Here is a 22,643-nt window from a genome sequence, read left to right on the forward strand (position 1 = left end):
AAAAACTAAGTTTTAGGTAGAACATTTTTAGACTCTAAAATGGTAATTTTATACGATTTTTGCTGAGTTTGGGGCGGGGTGGTTAGTTCACGAAAGTCATCCCCTGGAGATTTCTTGAAATCGAAGTGTTGAAAACGTGATTGTAGACCATCGCTGGTTACGTTTGTATGGGATGGAGTTCAGGCACTCTCCAACGCAACCCGGAAAATTTACAAAATTGATGCCTTAAAAGTACATTTTAGCCCATCGTTAACAATGCTGGAGGGAGAGAGGTACAATCCCAAAGAAATTTTTTGAAATTATAGTCCAAAATACGCATTTTTAGATCACCTTAGATGATGTTATAGGAAGGGATCGAGCTTGGGATTTCACCCATGGACATTTTTCAAAACTTGAAGTTCCAGAAAGCAGTTTTAGCGGGTTTTCGATTATGTTCAATAATTTTATCCCTGAAATTTTCTGAAATTTAAGTTCGAATAAAAAATTTTCAGCTTCCTTTGGTGATGCAAAAGAAATGGGTTTGGTTCTGGGCATTGGCAGCAGCTTTTTAGTTCCCTCCCACTCAGAGGAAAATAGTTAAAAACGAGATTTAAAGTCTTTCTTCCACGCACAATTATTTTAGTTCTTCAACAAATTATACTCTATTAACAATTTATTTATTTTGCTCAGCATACGTGTAAACAGTCAAAGAATCTTTTCTTCTCTTTTGTCATGATCTCTTAATTTTGCTCCTTGTAGTGTCGTGAGCGGCGATTTTTGAGGGCGACAAACTGACATGAAGTTAAGCGAGCAAAGAGTTTAGGATGGCTAATTATTACCTTTTCAGGACACCAATTTCGAAAGCTTTAAGACGAAAGACACTTTCAAACATTTTCTGGATGGTAACCCTTTCCTCCTTGTCTAATATCGCCCCAAAGAATGTTTTTAGGATTTGTGCTTGGGGAATTTCAAAATCCTCCTTCTCCTGCGTTCCCACCAAAAAATTGCTTAAAGTTGCATTTTAGGCACTAAATTTCGAAGAGAATCCTTGAACCGTCTCGATTAAAAAAAAAATTATAGCCACCTATTTCCCTAGCTTATCCATATTCGGAGGAAATGATCCAAACAACCACTCTTTACCTAAAGTTAGAACTAAAGATAGCATGCGTCTTGAAGATTCCAGTTTCCAACATTTTGTGAAGCAAATCCGTATCCCCCCCCCTCCCAAAGATAGCCCGATAACATTTCCAGTGATAATCCAAAATCGCGATTTGAAAATTTAAGTTAGAATTTTTTCCAGCTCCTCATCTCTTTCTCTAAACTTCTCACATAGCTTGAAACTTTGTTTTCAGCTATATTATAGGTAGATCCCTCAAACCCTTTCTTTCCAAAGATAGCTTGAAATTGACTTCAGTTTTGAACACAATTTCAGGAAAGAACCCCATCCTCTTTCCTCTACTCTAATCAAACAGCCTAAATTTGCTTTTTTTAGGCTTGAACAGCTGAAAGTTTCAGGAAAGATCCCTAAATTCCTTAAATTTAATAAAATACTTTTTGAAAAAAAAAAAAAATCTAAGAGAAAACTTTATTATCCGTTCTAATAAAACTACCAAACATTGCCTAAAATTGTAATTTTTAGGTCAGTTTTTAAAATTTTCTAACCCAACTGAGCTTTTTCTCCCAGCACTAAGAAAGATTAACTAAAATTGCGTTTTAAAACTTCAATTAAGAGAAATTTCTGGAAAGCAATCAGCGATCCCCCACATCCCCTTCGTGCTTCCTTTGACGTGACTAAAGATAGTGTTACCTACCGTCTCTAAATGACGCAAAAAGCCCCCCCCCCCCCCTCCCACTTTCCTCTCTGCACCAATGATACTGGTCAACATGGTATTATTCCATAACAAGTCTGCGCCTTAAGGAAAAATATAAAAATTTTAATTTGCTTGAACATTTAGAAAAGTTAGATCTAAATAGAAAAATGTAAACGGGTAAAAGTACGGAAAAGTAGTTTTTTCTGGAATTTTTTTCTCATGGCGCGGGGCCCCCGAAGCGCGGGGCCCGTAGCATTTGCTACTTCTGCTCTATGGCTAATCCGGCCCTGTACACAGGTAGCGCAGTGATACTATATATATATATATATATATATATATATATATATATATATATATATATATATATATATATATATATATATATATATATGTGTGTGTGTGTGTGTGTGTGTGTGTGTGTGTGTGTGTGCGTGTGTTCCATAAAATTGTTTAAAATCATTTTCATCATGCATTAAATAAAAACTATATTCATGAGTATGTACCCTTGATCAATTGAAACAAGATTCGGATCAAAATTAAATAGTTTAGTTTACTAAGGAAATATCGAGAAGGCTTCATTCAGCAGTTCAATTTTTTTTTTTTTTTTTTTTATAATTATTCTTAGAATCCTGTAAGAGATCTAAAGAAAACTTTAGATTTGATATCTAAATTGAAATCTAAAGAAACTAATCTTTTTAATTATCTCATTAGTTAGAGGAGAGCTGACGAAGAAGGAAGCTTCGTAAAATAATATTTGTTTAAAAACTAAAATAAACAGAACAGGGGCTATTATGTACCATTAATTACTTCGCTGTTAGTGTAGAATTGGTAAAATATATTTCGAAGAATTTTATGATGCTTAAGAAAAATATTTAGACGTATTTAAATAAAATTTAGGGAAAAGAAACTCACATTAAACTGAATTATAAATATTATGTAATACGTTAATGAATTCTTTTGTTCGTCACTAGATTGTTTTGTCTGAAGTTTTCTCACTCCACTTCCCCAGTAAAAAAAATAACTGTTTGGTCAAATGTGCAGCTCTATTCATTTTTATTTGAATTGTCGTATGGTTTGTAAAAAAAAAAATTGTGTTTGTTTTTAAATCTGAAAGGTAATTCATTATCAATTATTGAATAGTAAAGCTAACTAGAATTATTAGCTAAACCTAATTTTCATTTTTGGTACGTTAAACTATTGTATGGCTTCACATCTGCCAGAAAAAAAATTTTGTGTCAATCAACCATTTTTTTTACTTATTCTATTTTTTTTTTTTTTTTTAGTTTATGTAAATTTTGAATAATGCGGTATCGGCAATAGCAAAATTAGTTACTTGTTAAAACGATACTTAAAAAAAAAAAAGTCATTTTGTCGACTATTTGCAAATAAGGAGTACAAAAATTGCGAACTTAGAGGGACAAAACCAAACTCTCATTCTTAAGAATGAAATATGATAAAATAATTAAATTCAAAATAAATAAATAAATAAAAAGCTCAATAATTTTAAACAGTCGGTTTTTTTTAAAAATTAAAGAATCTTTTTCCTTATCCTCAAGCATAACTGCAAAATGTTTTATTCGTGACAATCTTGATGGGATATGCATTTTTCAATGTAAAAGTAGCTAAAACAATAAATCTCCTCTCGAAATTTAACATATGATTTTTTTCTTGAAACCAAATCCCCCCCCCCCCCCCCAACCCCTTCTTTTTTAAGAATAACAGCAATGAAATGTGAAATAAAAAGTTAGCAGTTCATAAAATATTGCAGGATAATTTACCTCATTTATTTGTAGAATCCATCAAAAATTTCTCTTTGTACACACTTTTTCCTTCTGAACTGAAAGAGAACTTGAACGTACAGCGGAATCAAAAATAAAACTTGTGTTTAGGTAGAGAACCGAAAACGGACTGGTTCTTATCCCACTGCATCCAAATAAATTTCTGCCTTCCGTTATTGTAAAGTGATTAAACTAATGTTTTCTGAAAAACGATCCCTCTCCACTGGATACTTTTTGTAGATGCTTCAGGACAAAAAGACCGAGCCAAGAAGGAACAATTTGGAAGTTTTATTAGGCATCAATCTTCAAGGGAAAGTGTCAATGGATTTCTGTGACAAGTTGTTGTCGATTTGGGTAATTTGCGCTTTCATAAGAGCCGAAAGCACTTCCATGGTAGGGGCAGGGTCCGTATTGTGGTCTGGTGATTAGTACAATCTGTTTTGTATTGTCCAGCTCGAGGACAGAGTGCGGGTGGCGCAGACAATCTGACAGATAACTGGGCAGTAAAACTGGGCCATTATCAATCTAGACGCCGTCATTCCTGGAGCATACATTGCATAAAGGGCCCCGTTGTTTACAATAGAAGACTGAAGAATCCGCTTTAGGGCCCTTCTACACTACACTGGACTGGTAGTACGCAGTACGCCAGGCTAGACCGATTAAGAATCCCCATCATCAGACGGGGGGGGGGGGGGGTCAACAAGTCATCCGACAAGATCCAGTACGGATAGCTCAGGCGACTTGAAGCGCTGATATCAAAGGCGTAGCACTTTAAATTTTGTCCTTCCTAGCCTTGGTTTCTCGGAGATTCGGGAGGGAGGACTTTAGGTGGGGATAATTGCCTCCTCTCTCCTTGACTTACAGAAACATAATGCACTTTGTTCGTGTCTGGTATTAGTTTTTTTTTTTTTTTTTTTTTGCATCCTCCTCCCCCCCCCCCCCCCGTCTACACTGCTGTCATACAAAGAATTTTTTTTAACCAACTTTTTCACCACGAAAAAGTTGGTTTAAAAAATCATTTTTACATGAAATATTACTATGTCGATAACGAAAATTTCGGGGGGGGCCCGGGCCCGGTGGGCCCCCCCCTGGCTACGCCACTGTCATGTTTTGATCAAGAACTGCAAAGTTCGGGAAAAAGTGATAACGTTTTGGAAAACCATCACTAAAGTCTATTTGATTTGTGTATTGCTGTAACTTAACTATATTGAGTATACCCATGTTACTACGTTAACGTTGGTCCTTGTATCAGTGAATTTGATTCATTACGGCAGGAGGGGGGTGGGGACGTTGATTGGTTTCACCAAGTCTCAGTCTCAATAAAAGCTTTTGGATAACTTCGCTAATTTTATCTCTTACATTAATGGGACAATTAAAACTTGTGCACCTTAACGTACTGCACTGTCACGCCTGTCTCGAGTCTTCCTGTGTTTTATCCAAGTTTCTGTTACCTCTTTAGAATCGTGCCGAATATTGCTCAGCTAATTCATCCAACATAATTTTCAAGATACCACACACATTTATTATATAGCTTCACGGTGATAAAGACATCAGTAGGCACTTTCTACACATGAGAGAGCATAAATAATGCCAGGTTTTTCATTGCTTTCTTCTTCGGAGAGAAAATATTGTGCTCTTTTAGTAAGTTAAAGGTTTTACGTGCATTCCTTTAGACGTAAAGAAGCGCTGCATTGCATTCAGGCTACTCCAGCGGGTTTTGCCATCTGTAGAGCACTTTCTCATTTTTTTTAAGCGCATTTTTCTGGCTTTCAAATTTTAGTGATGGTGGAAACGTTTATAATTTTTTCGCCTTTCTCAATTGCTGAACCTGTGAAAACTGAAACCTCGAATGAGAATACCAATTCTTTCTCAGAAAACATACTCTATTTTTATTGCGTTCTTAAATGGTAAATCCACCGTTCATCATAAGAAACAAAGTTTTTCTTGCTCTTCTTGCAGATATATGAGGAAGGTGATTGCAACTTCAGATGCGACTTGTGTGAAATACTCATTTTATTAACGGAAAAAGAAAGAAAAACTTTGTCTGGAAAACCTTTGCGGGATTGGAAAACTTGTGGGATTTCGCTCTCAATCCCGCGGGATGAATCCCACTAAATATTATGCGGGCTCCCGCGGTATTCGGGATCAGGATTGGAACCTTATTAGTAGTGCAGTACATTAAAACCAGGGGATTCGGTATTTAATACCAGTCATGTAGTTTGGCAGGGGTGCCAAACTACATGTGGAGGAGGGAGGTCACGGCGACAACTGTATCATTGAAAATTTTAGGGACAGGGGGTTGGTTTTAGGGGTGCTTCTATCTTTTATTGGGGGAGGGGGCTCTTGATGTTGGAGGGTCTTCATGGCATTTCTGGAGGGGGTTCTAGCGAGGGATGGGCATCCCTGAAGTTAACACAGATTCTTGTTGCAAAAACTTTTAAAGAAAAAAACTAATGTTGGAATGATTATTCCTGATTAAGAACATACACGAAACGAACCATAAACTATTTTATTATTAATCTATACATTTAACAGTACAAAATTGGCATTATAACAATGAATATGATATCACAGGCATAATTTATAGAGGATAAAATGAATTGAGTTTAAAACTAGTACAGAAAGATTAGAAAGCAAATTTCTGAAAACGAACGTAGTTCTTACTTACAGAACAGTACGACAACATAGTTTAAATCATTTACTTAAAAAATCTTCCCTTGCATCAAGAAAAGTTTCGTCATTATAGCAAGCGTATTTTCTTTCCTTACTAATAATAAAGCTGAAAGTCAGTGCCTATGGAATTTTGGATCTCTGGATCTCTTTTACGCGCATAGCACCTAGACTGTTCGGCCAATTTTCATGGAATTTGGCACAGAATTAGTTCGCAGCATAGAGGGGAGCACCTCGAAGCGATTTTTTTATTCGATTTTATTCTTCTGCTATTCCAATTTTAAGCCCAATTTACCGAGCGACTTACCATAAAATGGACGAGTAAATTACCATAACATGGACGAGAAAATTCACGTAGCATTATGGCGAGAAATTCATCATTCATTTTTTGTAAATATACAGGTGAACCAAATGATCTTTTAATTTTCAACTACGGACAAAGCCGTGCGGGTACCACTAGTAAAGTATAAAATTCATAATAAAACCTATTAAAGTTTGAGAATATGTCTGAGACAGCAATTCGATAATTCATTACGTTTGTCAGCTATTCTCATTTCAAATATACTATAAGAGGCGTTACACAGTCTCTGGCTAATGGCAGCTGAAATAAGTAAAACCAAGATTGACCCACTTACGTAGGTTATGACCTGTCCAATGAATTTCTGCCTCGTCGACGCGAAAGATGTTTTAACTCTACGCCTAGTTTCTCAAATCACCGCTATGTGACGTATTCAGGTTGTAGAACTGTGAATATGCCGTTCGATTATTATAACAACTACAGTAAGCTCAAATGCTTGCTGGTGAGAAATTTGTGAGAATTTGGTGTAACTCTTAGAAGAGCTGCAAATACTAGGAGCGCTGCTCATCCGAACTTCATCGAACTGACTTTCAATTATCCAAATACCACTATTTTTTCTCAGTTTTTTAAGGAAAAAAATGTATTCATTCCTCTCAAAGAGAGACAAAAATTAATGAACATACACCAAATCAATAAGATTTCTTTTATAAGTGTTAGTATCGTTGGGAGCAGTAACAAGAGATCTTGCAAAAAGATCTTGGGAGTGAAAACAAATATCAGAATTTCTGTTTCTAGTATATAGACCGCCTCATCATTGTTGGCACATGGCAACCTATAAAAATTGATTATTGTATATACACGACTTGACGCTTGAAAAATTATAAACAAGCAACGATGCTTCACGAAGAAAACTCGTTACGAAAATTCTTGATATCAGCAACCTTGATTTCTTTTGTTTTCAATTGCTTTTTATAGAGTGACTCTTATAAGTTGAGGCGTGACATTGAAAATACTTCATTCTTTTGGGGGTAATTGAGAAGGACGATTGGCGCTGAAGTGAGTTGGGTTATTTTTTCACTAGTTTTGCAAAGGTGTTCCAACTCAAACCCGTGTCAATAACGCATCCTTTTCATTCAACTTTCCGGAAAAAGGCTAGCATTGTCAAGGTTATGCCTCAACTTATGATTGCCACACTATGACTAGATTTATCTGAAGACGAATGCCAAAAAGCATGAGGTGCACTATACCATTTGCTGATGTGAACTCTTGTTTTCCCCTGCTGCTCCCGCTTCAGAAAATGAAAAATAAATTAATAAATAAATAAATAACTAAAATTATAAAAAAATAGGGTGAGAGATCATAAAATTTTTAAAGACGCTAGTATTAACAGCAGTTCATTCAGCTTATCTATTGAGAGTAAACTTATTTAAAAAAATCTTACTTAAAATGATTAGTGTTAAAATTGATTTGAAATTGTTGGTTACAATTCTCGCAACGTAATTAATTAGCTAACTTATACGTTAATTTTAATTTTAAAAAAGAAGATTGCTTAACACAAATTACTTTTTAAACTGTAGTCTATGAATTCATCTGTAATAAGTAGTATATCAAAAGACAATAGTGAAAAGGAGTGAACATTATGAGAAAAAAAAATAACAATTTATACAGGCTTTATCACATTTCAGTAACTTGCTTGCATGAAAACTTTGACGAACTAGATGTTAAGGAAACTCTGAATTTAGGCCAATATTTGACCATTTAAATTGGACGAAATCTATGAACGTCGTTTGAATAAGATGCCCTGCCTCTTTGGTTGAAGTCCAGCTCCCAACTCTCCTTCCAAGTCTGCCTTTTTGCCCGGCGGCATTGAAACTTCGAATCGCTGGAGAATGGCGGCTATGTAGAGGAACACTTCGACTTCGGCGAGGGCCTTTCCGGGACATTGGCGTTTGCCTGGAATTAGGAAACAGAAGGTAAATTTTTTTGTAGTAAGTTACCGCCCTAAGCCAGGGCTAAGGCAGAAATACTTAAAATACGCCACCAGCTCAGTTATTCCATCCGAGGACTGCAGTTTCGTGCTTTTTAGCACTCATCAGCCCGGAATAGTAATCACATGAGTAGGTGGCGAAAATCCTCTTAAGAGAGCCAAACAAACTGGTAGCTAATGTAGAATTAGAACACCATTAGAATACCATGCCTTGCCATCAATCTTTGAGTTGAACCGCACCATTGCTGCGGTCACTCATCTGGTGTTCTAATTCTACATTAGCTACCAGTTTGTTTGGCTCTCTTGGCTCCCTTAAGAGGATTTTCGCCACCAGCTCATGTGATTCCTATTCCGGGCTTATGAGTGCTAAAAAGCACGAAACTGCAGTCCTCGGATGGAATAACTGAGCTGATGGTGTATTTTAAGTAAAAGGTAAATTCTTTCAGTTGAATTATTAACATAATATTGAAAAATATTTTTAAAAATGAAAACAAAATAACATCAAACATCATTTTCTTAGACTTTTAAGTGCATTTTTCATACCTTGTTGGATTATTCATAGCTATATTGTCCAGTTTCAAGAAAAACTAAATATTAAATGTCAGAAAAATTAAAATACATATTGTATATACGTCGCAGAATTACACTTCTACGACAACACTGTTGCTCTGTTAAACAACAGAAAACCACCATTTTTCACTAAGCTACAAAAACGGCCGAAGGAAAATAAGCTGTATTTCCGATAATGGAACGTATCCTCTTGAATTTTAATCATCCAAAATGCATTACTTTTAGTGTTTTAGTTAATAATAACATCCTCACCAAGGACTATAGTGACGCAGCTCAAAATCTTTTTAAAACTTAACAATTATTGATTTAAATTTACTTACTAAATTTAATTAGTAAGCATAACATCCTAAATATTTTTCGCGTTTTGTAGTTTTTGAGAATAAATTGGCTAAAAGTGATAGTGTTCTTCCCCTATGTTTTTTTTTTAAGGAGAAGTACCGCTGTTGTTGTAGGTAAGTGACGCGTTCTTTGAAGCTGAATTTTTAATCAGAATTAATTTCGAGCTGTGAAAGTTTAGTAAAGTTACAAAATATACAGATCTTTGTTCCTCTAGTCTCGTAGCAAACCAAATTCTAGATTAGACGTCAAAAGATACTTTTTTTTTCAACCATTTAATATTCAGGATCAGTAATATAAATAACAGTATACCTCCTGTGTTCCAATAGCGATTTACACTTTTTATTAAAGGAGTAATGTGAGGTTTCTTTGCTCGAAAATATAGAAGTATATGACAGAGGGAAAAAAAACCTTAGTTTTGTCATAACTCCATCACTTCGCATTCGTAATGAAATTTTTGTAATGTGTATAGGCACTTTTTATGACAATTTCTGCCTTATTGACATCATTTCCCTTCATGTTAAGACTACGTGATTTGAAGGTTTTTTGGACAATGGCTTTGAGGGGCAAAAAAGTTCAGAACTTTTTCTAATATCTGAACCGTTACCATCCCTACTTTATATGTCTTCCTGAGTTCAAAGAACTATGTTTTTCCTTCTACATTAAATTATCGGATCATTTTAAGTGTAACAATACCTACCTATTGAGAATGGAATGTAAAAATCGGGCTTCAGCACTTTCTTGCCGTCTTCGCTGAGGAACCTTTCAGGCTTAAATTCTTCAACATCAGTTCCCCACAGCTTTTGGTCGTTGTGAACAGCCCAAACGACTGACAGTACATTAGTGTGCTTAGGGATGAAGTATCCATTCAACTCAGTATCTTGCAGAGTACTAGAAAAGTGCAAAACATATTGAAACGTTGTTTTCTCCACGCGATCATTCCGCTTCGAATTGATGGCGTAACTCCTTCCTCAGACCGTCTCCATCTGCTGAATTTCCTCGCGGAGATGGTTTGAGAGAGGAGTATGACGTGAACTCGAAGCAGAGTGATTTCCTACAGGTGCCAGAATTAGGGTAGTAAACAATCCGATGAAGCCCGGATCTATAAACGTTTGGCCCCCTGAAAAAAAAAAAAAAAACAGCATGGCCCCAAACGCCCGCTAAATTGTCCCCCCTCTCACACCCCAAATATTTTTTTTTTTTTTTACATATGGTGATTTTTTTTTTTTTTTACAGCTTCAGTATTTTTATTTAAATTTTGAATTCATTTTGAGTTAATGCCTGAACTTCAATCTTTTGATGAAGTTATTATTATTTTTTTTTTTACCCTTCAATCTTTTAGAACTGGAGTATCTTTCATTTTACCAAACTTTCTTCGGGATTCTTCATGCTTTCTGTACATATTTTATTCTATTAAAAAAAAAAAAAAATGTTTGAAATTCCCGTTTTGGTGGCTTCTGGAAAATTATTGCTGTTGATTAAGATTCTTAAATAAAATGTGTTGAATTTCTATTTTTCCTTAAATCTATATCTATATATAAACGGATGTATGTTTGTGAGTGTGTATGTTCCTTATACAAATCTCCAGTTTTAGTCGAATTTCTTCCAAATTTTACACAGAGGTAAATTGATGCTCAGGAATTCATATAAGCTGGTTTTTGAAATTAAAAAAAAATCCAAAGAGGTTTAAGTTTATGTTTTTAACCATAAAATGGATCTTTTCTACTCGAACGAATTTTCGTATAGTTATGAATTCGATCTGAATAAATTGGGTGTAAAAACTGCCCCAAATGAAGTTTCTTCAAAGATTAAGAATCGTTAAATTTGTGAACATTGGTTCCAAGCAAATGAAAATGATTAGCAACTTATAACCGCCAGGGGATATTTTAAATACTATCAACACTAAATGTATTTTCAACGTTGGCCGTTAATGCCGATTCGTGACTAGCGTAGAACACATTTGGCAAGAAAGCCGAACGAAAAAGAAATGCTGCTGTTCAGCTTTTTTAAAATTGCATCCTGCAAAGCAGGGATGCATTGCGGTCTCCGACGGATCTGTTTATTTTGCATGCTCTTTTTTTTTTTGGTAATTCCGTAGCAGCAATAAAAGAACGAAATTATAGCTCAGTATTTTCCACATGAACAGCACAGAAAATACCAAAATTAGTTAAATATCAATAATTCATTCATTATCCATGTACAATCTTCAACAATGTAATGTTGGATGATCCTTAAAACAATATGCATATGCTCTTTATACTATTCCATGATTTACTTCGGGTCTTTACCTCATTCGTTTCAACTAAGTTAAATCGCTCTAGGCTATCAAAGAACAGGGGTAAAAAATACTAATTTCGCAAACAAATTACAAAATAATCACTTTTGTGCATAGTTGCGCAGCTGGAATTTGTCTTTCTACTGGGAGAGGGGATGGTCATGACGTTTCTCGAGCAAAACTACACCTGATGATGCTTCTTCGCCGACTAGCAACAATTTTAAACCTGTAAGCGGGTTTGATGCAACTTTTGACACACAGAGATTGCTAGTAAAAAGGGCATGATGAAGTATTGCGCCACAATATGAAGTTTTTTCTTTTTGGTCTTCATCGTGAAATAAGTTGAACAAAGCTGCATTCCCTATTAAAAAGCTCAGTTCGGTAACTGTTATTGCAAACAATCGAAAAATATTGAACGTTTGTAACTACCATTAAGCATTTCAACCGCCATTGAAGAAGTGCAGTAAGATGTGAATAGAAAATTATCACTGTTATATCTTAAACTCTCTTAACAGTATAGAGATGAGTTGAAACACTTTGTATCTCACGTGTAACCCCAATGGATCTTTCTTTAAACTTCAAGAGATTACAATCTCCAGTGAGACTTCCGTTCTCTGTCACGATCAACAAGTCATAAGGGCAGTCGATTAAGTAGGGGAATATGGGCAAAGTGATAGCGGGGCAAAGTGAAATGTTGAAATATTTACTCTGCTTTTAGCTCCACCTATCTGGTATTATTTTAACTACATTGTAACATATGTAGTCCATTCCAGTCAGAAAAAAATACCTCTGAAGATTAAAGCATTTGGTAATATAGGCAATTTTAAAAATTGGTACTCATATTGTAATATTTTCCTGCAAGTCAAAAATTATTTTTATTACTATAAAATGATAAAGTTCTTGTTGTAACGATTTTAGATACTAATTGAGATCTACTAATATTCAATGCAGTATTATTTAGTTAATATTAAGCTTGTTTGTATTTTAAATAAATTGTAGAATTAGTCAAGTACATGCGGGGCAAAGTGGATGGGGCAAAGTGAAATAGTTTGTTTCATTTAACTCACTCAATCATTTAATATAAATCACTTATGTTTTCATTTATTAATTAAATTATTTATGTTCCTTTATTTAGTAATTCACTTATTTGTTCATTCATTCACATACTTTCTTATTCGTTCATTCTTTTACTCGCTCATTTATTTTTCTTCATATATTAATTGATTTATTCATTTAATTATTCGTTTATTGTTTCATTATCTTTTCATTTGTTCATTCAACCTTTCATTTACTGATTCTTTTGATCAAAAATATGATTCATAATCGAATAGAATACATTTCATTGGAAAAATATTTTATTTTTCACTTTGCCCCATAAAAAAAGTGAAAAATTTTCCACTTTTTTTTGAAGACTCAAATTTAATGCCAAAAATAAAAAAACAGTTTCAAAGCAAGTTTTATTATAAAATACAATGCTCTTTCTTTGCGTACTGTAATTTTCTAAAAAAATTTCCGATTTGTTCATTTTGAAAAAACTCAGTCATATTAACCATTTTACTTTGCCCCGCACTCCCTAACTATAAATGTATTTAAAATGTACCTATTTTCGATATAGATAGCTTTATGTTGCCTGCTCAAGGTTGGGTTCACTCACAAATGTAATTCTTCTTGCTGCTGGGAGGGACTAAGAACATTATTTAGGAGCAATATTTGAATTAAATTTATGGAATAGAAAATTTTGAGTCATTTAACTTTTAAATTTTTAGACTACGTTACGCGTGAAAATACATTTCGTTTGCTTTTAAGATGTGGAAAAGGGGAACAAAATATGCAACAAGTTTCTGTAAAATATTAACGAAAGATTTGTCTATTAAACAGTTCTAAGTACAAACACGACTTTTTTTAACGTCATTACCTGCAAATAATTTAAAAAAAACTAACACGGATAGTGACCAAAATGCGCACGCCTACTTCTGTCTCTATAACTCAGTATAATTGACGGTTTTTAAATAGATCGTTCCAAAAATTCGCGTCCACCTACTTCCATTTTTAATGTTTTACGTAACTCAAAATAATGACTGTAATATACTCAGTGGACCCATTCCCATCTCTCACTACAACTGTGTCGCTATAAATTAAAACTTCTATGTTCTCAAAGGACGTCTACATACGTGCTCTCTCTAGCTGCATCAGTGTGAGATATCATGTACAACATTTACGGCAAGTATTAGGTTTTAAAAATTTGAAATAGAACTTAAATCTGGACAAATTTCAAATCATTACAAGACATTAATATTACTGTCTAACTGTCATTTTACATACGAAAATAGAAATTTGACGTCAATATAAGAAAATAAAATGGAGCTGACGTGAGTCTTTTTAAGCAAGTTACACTTATCCAATTTTACTCTACGGCATGGCACTAAATCACCGTGGAAAGAGTGAGCAGACACTTTTTGTAAAGTTATTTATTCTAAGCAAACGTTTTCTGCGAAATGTGCTTGCCTGAAAATATACAAAATAGCCTAAGACTTGACACCTTCATTCGAAAAACACCGCCAAAAAATCGGTAAAACGGAGTGCTACAATCTATTAACAACACTGACTGAATTCTTTATTTTCTGTACGATGGACTGTCTGTTTAGCGTTTGGACATTGAGGATGATTTTGAATTAATCTGAAAATATTGTAACTATTTTCATATATTTTTGTATAAGAAGACTATTTTGATATATTTGTGCCTGATAAAGGGATTGGCTTTTATTTTTTGGTAAGCTCACGACTCTTTCTAAGGAGACATTTAATGATTTATTTCCGAATAAAATGTATGTGAAAAATACTGTTGCATATTTTGATGTCTTGGGGAAAGCAAAACCAACAAAGACAGCACAACGCTTTTCTTTCGAAATATCAAGTAAAAAGTTGTCCCACAAGATGTGCAAAAGACAATAGTTTGTCTTTGCATTAAGACAATTTATATACCGCCCGTCTGATTTAACCTCAGACAACGTACCAGTGGACACTACAGAGCCCAGAAAACATGCCTCATACTTTTTCGCTTTAAGTTTTGATGCTACTTTTACGGCAAATGCTTGATTTTCTGTGCTATTTAAAGTATTTTGAATATTTGAGCCTAAAGAGCGATGTGAACGCAATTTTTTACGCTCATTTAGACAGAATTCATTTGAAGACATATTGCATTGAAAAGCACCCGGACAACGCCGGGTAGTAAGCTCGTTTTTACTAAAACATTGCAAAAATATTTTCTTCATTTTGAAATTTGAGTGTTTTTTTTTTTATTTATTCTTTAAACGTTTTTTCTTTTTATTACCTCGGGCCGTGGGCTCCTAAGTGGTGTGGGCTCACCCGCATTACCGAATGTGTGGGTATGTATATCCGGGCCTGATTCGGTTTATCGATATATAAACATTCAGATTTTTCTAGAACCGTGCTATAGCTGTACTCATAGTAAAATAACTAGGTATGTACCAAATTACGCCGACGCCAACCAGCAATTTTAAAAACTCAATGTCTTACTATCGCATCAAATTGAGTGGAATGATGGTCTTCCATCTGTTCATTTCGAGAATGACCGCCTCCGTGTACGGCATGTTCACGTGATCCGCTCGGGAGGGGAAGCGATCGTGTCCGAGGACTTCTTGAATTTCGGAGAAAATCTTCCTTTGAACTTCGGGGAAATGTGCGCAAATCAGTAACAACCAGTCGACCGAAATTCGAACAGTTTCACTTCCACCACCGAAAAAGGCTCCACACAAGTCGATCAGAACATCCCCTGGAAACAGAACAAATATTACCTGTACCCAAGTCGAAATTTAAGAGTCAAGTGCAAAAGAATCCGAAGTCTATGCATATCTACAGACTTTTGTAAAAGACGATTAAACAACGTTAAAAAGAACAAATTCGCAAAAAAAAAAATGCAGACACGTGTTTCGGGGGTCTAAGGGATTGCTTTTCAATGAAAAAGAAGTGAGCGAATGGACATAAAGACATCCGATAAAGCTTTATTCCTAAGCTCTCTTTATTGTCGCATTGAAGCAGGGATTCCTTGTAACCACGAAACACGTGTCAGTGGCATGCCTTAATTTTTTATCTATACTGGTTTATTTTGGATTAGGCGTGTTACAAATTTTGTAACTAGTCTTTTTTAGCGTTTTTATGCACTGAATTTGTAATCTTGCTAAAACATTGATTACATTAATTTCGTACAAAATTACCGTAGTTCTTGAAACTTTACCTTTATCTTGACTTTGCCTGTTACGCGTCATTTAACAATGTGCCTGTGGTATCAGCGAAAATTTTAAAAGATACCGCCAAGTTGGAATCGTTTTGGGCCACATTTTTTTGCCAAATTTGGCTAGAAATTGCAAAGTGTCAACAATTGGCGTCATTTCGAACCTAACATGTAATTAATATTTTAAAGCTAATAATAAATGGACAACTGTAACGTCTAGAATGTAATAGAATATTCTCGAATAGAAAATGCTAAGTTGTGCTAGGAATTTTTAGATTAATCTTCAAATCTTTCGCAGGAAAAATAGCAGCTGTGTCAATGGGAGTTCAATCTTGTTGACAGTCAGCTGTGTGCTAGAGAGCTTGTTTTAGCTCTGTTATTTCAAAGTCAATTAGATGTGATTTTGATTTCGTGTTTTTGCGTATTTGGATATAAATACGCGTTTACCGTTGTATTTACGGTGTTTAATGATATTTGCTTAATTGCTATAGATATTTTATATTTATTGTTAGCGATCCACTTGTTCATATTTGTAAATAAAAAAACTGTGTTTTTTACTAGAATGGAGTCGTCATTGAAAGAATATTTTGAAGCGTCCCGGACTCGCAACAGGTTAATAAGAACAGCTGCAAGATTTCTTGAGGTTTTATTATTACCATTGCTAGTTTTAATAATTATGAATGCAGGATGTTTCAGAACTTCTAAGAGCGATAGGGGACTCGCGGACCATTTGAAAACACACAGCGCTGCACAGTGGCGGCGATTCGGGGGGGGACAAGGGAGGGGGGACCGCCACTGCATTTTTTTTCATCATCAAAGATTGCCGCAGCGTTAAGATTTAATGTCAAAACATCCTGGGAGAGATTACTCAAAAATTAACTTCATCAAATATTGTTTTAAATTTCTGTTTTAAAACTTCAATTTTGAAATTTTTTCAGGAGAAAATCCCCGAACGCACTTTCACCTTCCCTTAAATTCAAAGATGACCTAAATTTGCTTTATAAAGATGCCAGTTTGAGGGGTAACAATCAGGAAGAGAATCCCTCTAAATAGCGTAAAACTGCGTTTTACGAATTCAATTTAGAAAAAAAGAAAGAAACAAATCCGAAGATTTTTTTCTTGAAGTCCCCAAAGAAAGTTCAAGACTCAGTTCTTAGGGTTTCAGAACCTCCGAACCCTTTCGTTCCTCCTTAAGTCAATAAAAGAGAAGTCTGAAATAATGTTTTAAAAGACGTTTAAAAAATGCTTACAACTTTGCAAAATTTCTTGGAAAGAACCCCAAACCCCTTGCTCTAAAATTGCTAAAAATGGCTTTAATTTGCGTCTTTAAGACATCAGTTTCAGATTTTTTTTTCCAAGAAGAGCCTTCCTTACCCTTACATTACCAAAGACAGACTATACCTCTTCTTTTTTAATCTCTCTATATTAAAAAAAAAAGTAAGGTCAAAGAAATTTTGAAAGGAAGTCTGTGTCAGGTCTGCGTCCAGGACACCCCACAGCACCTACAGCCTTGACATTTTGTACAAAAATACTTCGAGCCCCGGTGATTTGCGCTTCGGATTTTATTTTTCAAATTTCAAATAGTTTTTTTAGCTGGATTTTTTTAGGCTTAGCTAAAATTTAGGTACGACTTTCTTCATTAAATTTATCAGTAAGAAGTTAAGGAACTGTCCCACAGTTTCCTTTTTGACATCATTGGAAAAAGCGACATTTTTTACTTCATATTTATCTCGACTTTTGGTCGAAAAACTAATCTTCTATCTCCAAAGGAAAAACAATTACGAGTCGTTTTAATGAAGCGCGAAAAATCTCATCTCCATTCAAATTATTGATGTTTTATTTGGCGTTGCTATAGTTACGTCTTTTAAATTCCTTTGTTTCTTCTTTCTTATTTACAAATTTGCGCATTGTAACTGATTCTTCTAAACAGGCTATTTAAATCTTTGCGAAACAAATAAGATTGCGAAGCAATCTTTCGGGGGTTGGTGAGCGGCAGCGAGCAGGTGACGGAGCCCCTAGTATTATTATTATTACTATTAACTAGACTTTATTTCAAAAAAAAAAAAAAAATATTAGGGAACAACCCCGGAAACTCCTCTCCATTCTCCAAACGTTGACAAAACTGCACTAAAATGGCGCTTTTAAAACTACAATTCAAAAACATTTACGCGGGAGAACATCAGAAGCTCCCCTCCCCCCTGCCACCAGTCACTCAAGATAGCCAAAAATAGTCTTCAACTTCCTAAAAAAAAATTTCCCCCGCACTTATAAGCCCCACTGGCCGCCTCTGGCGCTGCACAAGATCCGAAATAGCTCCTACTATAAAGGGCGTTTCGAGAGTTCGAAATCACAAGTTTCCCCTTATTCCTTCCTATTCCAATTATATCCATATATTATATTTCCTATTATATCCTTCAAACAGTTTGTTTTAAAAATAAAATTAACGTTGTTAAACACACAAAACACACAATTGTAAAATTGCGCTTAAAAATATTTTTTGCCAGCTATATTTTTAACTCAAAAAACATCTTAATAACAATCTGTGCGCGACATTTAACCTAATATTTTTCCGACAGAGCACGATTACGATACATTGACAAATCAATATTAATATTCATTGAACACCAAATTCGTTGAACAATTTGCTAACTTTATAACAAAATCTAACGTAGAGATGAACATCTAAAGATAATTTCAATACCATCATCGATCGGTCACTAAAGACAGTTTTCAAAGAAAAAAAAGAAAAAAAAAGATTGTTAAAACTATTTTTTTTCCTTTATTATTATTTGTTTTTCTGTTGCTAATAACCAGTACTGATTTTGCTCAGAAGTCTTAACTATTCCTGAACAAATTATACACTGCACATTCTGAGCTAGTTCATAACTATACTTCAGCGCTTTCTATACGTGTTTTGTGTGATATCGATTGCTATTAATGTTCTAGAATAAGGGATTTTTTTACTGTAAGCAAGATATGAACCTTTCGAATCAATCTTTCGGAAAGTCCTCGTGGTAATTTAAAAACATCTTACTTTGAAAAGCTGTAGTTGGATCGTTCGCCTTCTTCTGTATCTCTAGCAAGTAACAGTCCATAAAATCTCTGATATTATTGACGTCTAGACTTTTCTCGTGTTCCACCAGTTCATCCCTGAAAAATAGTTTATGAACTTTATGATATTCTAGCCAGTTTCAAGCAGCAGTGTTTTTTTTTTTTTTTTTCATTTTTACATACAAGACTACTTGATCAGTAAATTCTTTTGAAATGGAAACGCCAGCTTAATACGGCTACCAAGGGGGGGGGGGGGGGGGGGGGGGGGGGTTGAAACCCTGTCAAGTGACCATGAAGAAAATGATAGGTCTTTGCACAGCTTTTCTCTTGACTCCAAAAGGGTTAAACAGGGGGGGGGGGGGGGGGAGGGATTCAACTGGAATACTCTCTGAGCTCTGAACTGTACAGTTTTACTGGCATGTACGAACATTTTCAATCTGACACGTTTTATCTGTTGTGTACAGACATCGCTTTGTCTATTATTGCATCTTTTATCCATTAAATAGTTCATTAAATGTATATATTCTGGCTGATTCACCGTTTGAAATACAGAATTAAGTACACCCGAATTAACGAATCAAGTTATGGGAATTTTTAATTTTCAAATTTTTCAGATTGTGTAATCTTTGTTTATAACAGCTGTTTAGCATACCAGTTGATTAGGCGCTATAACCTCACGTTTTTTTTTTTTTTTTTTTTTTGGCATAAATATTGTGTTTTGTTTAGGTGTTATAAATTTCTATATATTTTTGCTGTTTTTTTCTGTATGCGGTCATATTTTATCTTTTTGTTAGCCATGAATATTTCTCCATGGAAGAGGCAGGCAATTGTGACATTGAGTGAAAATCTGAGTGTACGAAACTACTATGTTGTGGCCATCTCTCTCACGAAACTTTCTTCTATATCTTTCTAATAATTCTGAGCCCCCCCTCCCATACTTAACGAGGAAGCAATATTCTCAACAAAAATAAAATTACACAAGCCAAAACTTGACGACCATCCCGATTCGCAACTCCAACAAACTATAGGGGGCACTGCAGCCACCGTCTAATGGCGGATGAAAAAGGTAAAACAAACGCATGCCGTAGCGGTTTAACATGCGGTAAATGATTTAACTGACACGCGAGTTCTCGCCAAGGAGAGACAACGCTAAAACTATAATTCTAAACAAATTTTTGGTGAAACTTTTCAGCTGAGAATGAAAGCAATAAAGTAAAGTTGGCACACTATTTTGGCGATAAAAATTCTCGGCATTTGTTTTTCTTCAAGTTTCTTTCTCGCGGTTGAACATTTTTCATTTCGTTCTACGATAATATATTCAAGAAAATATTTTGCATACTGTCCATTCCAACCAAATGCTGCAGTAAAATAAGGTTAGTTAATTTAATTATTTTAAAACTAGGTGGAGATGAAAACCCGAATTCTTATGCTGATGTTATTAAATCCTTCTTTCGAGCTTAAGGGGAAAAAACCCCCTATTCTTAAAAATTCACACAAAACAATAAAAAATTTTACCTGGTATAACGTTTATCCCTAAGCTTCGAACAGCATATTTGTTTTTAATTTCATACAAATGCAAAGTTTGTTGGTCCAGAGTTTTCTTGTGTTTACGATTTCGCCGTTTACGACAATCAACTCGCTTTTTAGAGGAAAATAATGCAAACTAACATTATTTTGAGATGCTCGAGAATACCATTACGGGAGGAAACAATTTCTGTTGCTGAAAGCAATCTAAGACACATGCGTCAATAAATACTCATAAACAAACTGCCTATGTTTACCAACAGACATACGTGGAACGCAATGTTTTACCTTTTTCTTTAATTTTATAAATCACCTCAAGGGAGCGTATTGGAGCGCTGGAGTTGCGAATTCCCGATTTATCTCAAAAGAAAAGCAAAGAATAAAAATTGAAAATTATTTTAAAAGCCTTACTTAAAATAATTACAAACATTTATTTGTTAACAAACACAAGATGGCAACAGTTAAAAAGTTTAAATCATTGCGATTTTCTTGTCATTTTTCAACAATTAAAATCACGCAATTGCGCAGATGAAAGTTTATCACGATTGATCACGATTTATCTTTCTTACTGTTGCCAATGGGGTTGTTTCCTTCAGTCAAAAGTAGTACTTTTAGTCACTGAATTGATAGAATAAGCAAAAAAAAAAAAAAAAAAAAGAAAAAGAAAAAGAAAAAAAAAACATGAATCCAGAAAACTCTTTCATTTTTCCCAACAGTTATTTTTTAATCAATTTTTTTAAAATGTCCGATTTTTCAAACAAGGCGTGGTCTTTATGACGTCACAAATGATGCTCTTTGGCGCATGTTTTTACCGCGTTTCCACGTTATAATAATCAAGAAGCGAATTAAAATTGCGCTCTATGCTTGCTATGAACCATCTCGTTGCCAATACACGTGAGTAAAGATGCGAATTAAATATTTTGCTCTGTGAATAGCAACACAGAATATCATTTGATCATTTGTGATGTCATCGGCAATAAATGTAAACAATGAAAACGCACCGATTTAAGTAACTTTTTAAAAATATTAAACTTAAACAAATTATTTGAAACATAGTAAGATCCTATGTTTTTAAACATGTTCTTTCAGAAAAAAATACTTTTAAAATTTTGGAAACGACCCCATTGCAAAAATAATAAAGGAAATTAAATGAAAGGATTTCTAGAACTTATTTGATGGACAGTGTTACGATAACGTGGTCATGACGAGTGTTCAAAAATCTTGGCGCTACAGTCATTACAAAATGTTCATTTAAATGTAAAAATTCCGCCAAATTAATTTTGTAAAAAAATCATTAAATACTGTAAGGTATTAAAGTTAAAATTAATTCGCAAAATTAGTAAAACAACATGCTCAAATAACATTAAAGCTACTATTAATATGTAAATTAATCCGCCAACTCCTTTTTTTTTTTTTTTTTGAATCTCCAGTCTAGCGACCACGTTAGCGCATTGGCGAATTATTTTAAATTTTTGCAAAACGTTTATTTTTTTATTTATTATTTTTTTTTTTAAATTAAGGATGCGAATTAGGATTTTGTGGAATTAATGCCCATATTTGAATGGCAACAATGGAGAATACTGTTCTTAAAAAAAATTTTTTTTTAATACTATCTGACCTTTTACTGATGAAGATTTTTGGAATCAATCATGACGGAGATCTTCAGAGGGAGGTCGATGTTATTTGAAAACGCTGATATCACCATTCTGATAGAAGTTTTAGGAAAGGATTCTCTTTCCGAAATGTGAAGTTTTTTGTACTATTGTCCTCACTGAAATAGGAACTTAAAAAATAAAAATAAATAAAAAACTTGTGCTTACTCTGATTTTAATCATATATTTTTAATCTGAACTTTTTGGTATTTTAAATAGGACCGTTGACGTTATTTAGAAACAGTTGATTTCCTTCTGATGGGGATTTTAAAGATTTGATGTTCTCACTTTAAAGGGACATTATTAGAAAATTAGCATTTGTAGTGACTGTTTACCGTATTTTGGGACGATTGCCATTTTAGGCCTATTTCTCCTTCTTCATTCAGGAGGGATGCATCACCTGAGCTCCGGTCCTTTCTCCGGCAAGGAGAATATGCAATAATTTAGATAGCCAGCGTAG

The 22,643-nt window shown here is 34.4% G+C and overlaps 1 protein-coding gene across 1 annotated transcript in view; it reads right to left on the reverse strand.

The window, feature by feature from the left end:
* Positions 1-7,085: 7,085 nt before the first annotated feature.
* Positions 7,086-22,643, reverse strand: part of LOC129234544 (cytochrome P450 18a1-like) — a 28,653-nt gene continuing 13,095 nt past the window's right edge. The window contains exons 5-8 of the mRNA XM_054868559.1: positions 18,991-19,106; positions 15,242-15,497; positions 10,130-10,320; positions 7,086-8,489 (exon numbers count right to left, since the gene is read on the reverse strand). Of these exons, the coding sequence (XP_054724534.1) occupies positions 8,311-8,489; positions 10,130-10,320; positions 15,242-15,497; positions 18,991-19,106 (742 nt within the window). The 3' untranslated portion in view covers positions 7,086-8,310. The remainder of the gene's footprint in view (positions 8,490-10,129; positions 10,321-15,241; positions 15,498-18,990; positions 19,107-22,643) is intronic.

Source organism: Uloborus diversus, chromosome 1, assembly GCF_026930045.1.
Source record: "Uloborus diversus isolate 005 chromosome 1, Udiv.v.3.1, whole genome shotgun sequence".
NCBI lineage: Eukaryota > Metazoa > Arthropoda > Arachnida > Araneae > Uloboridae > Uloborus > Uloborus diversus.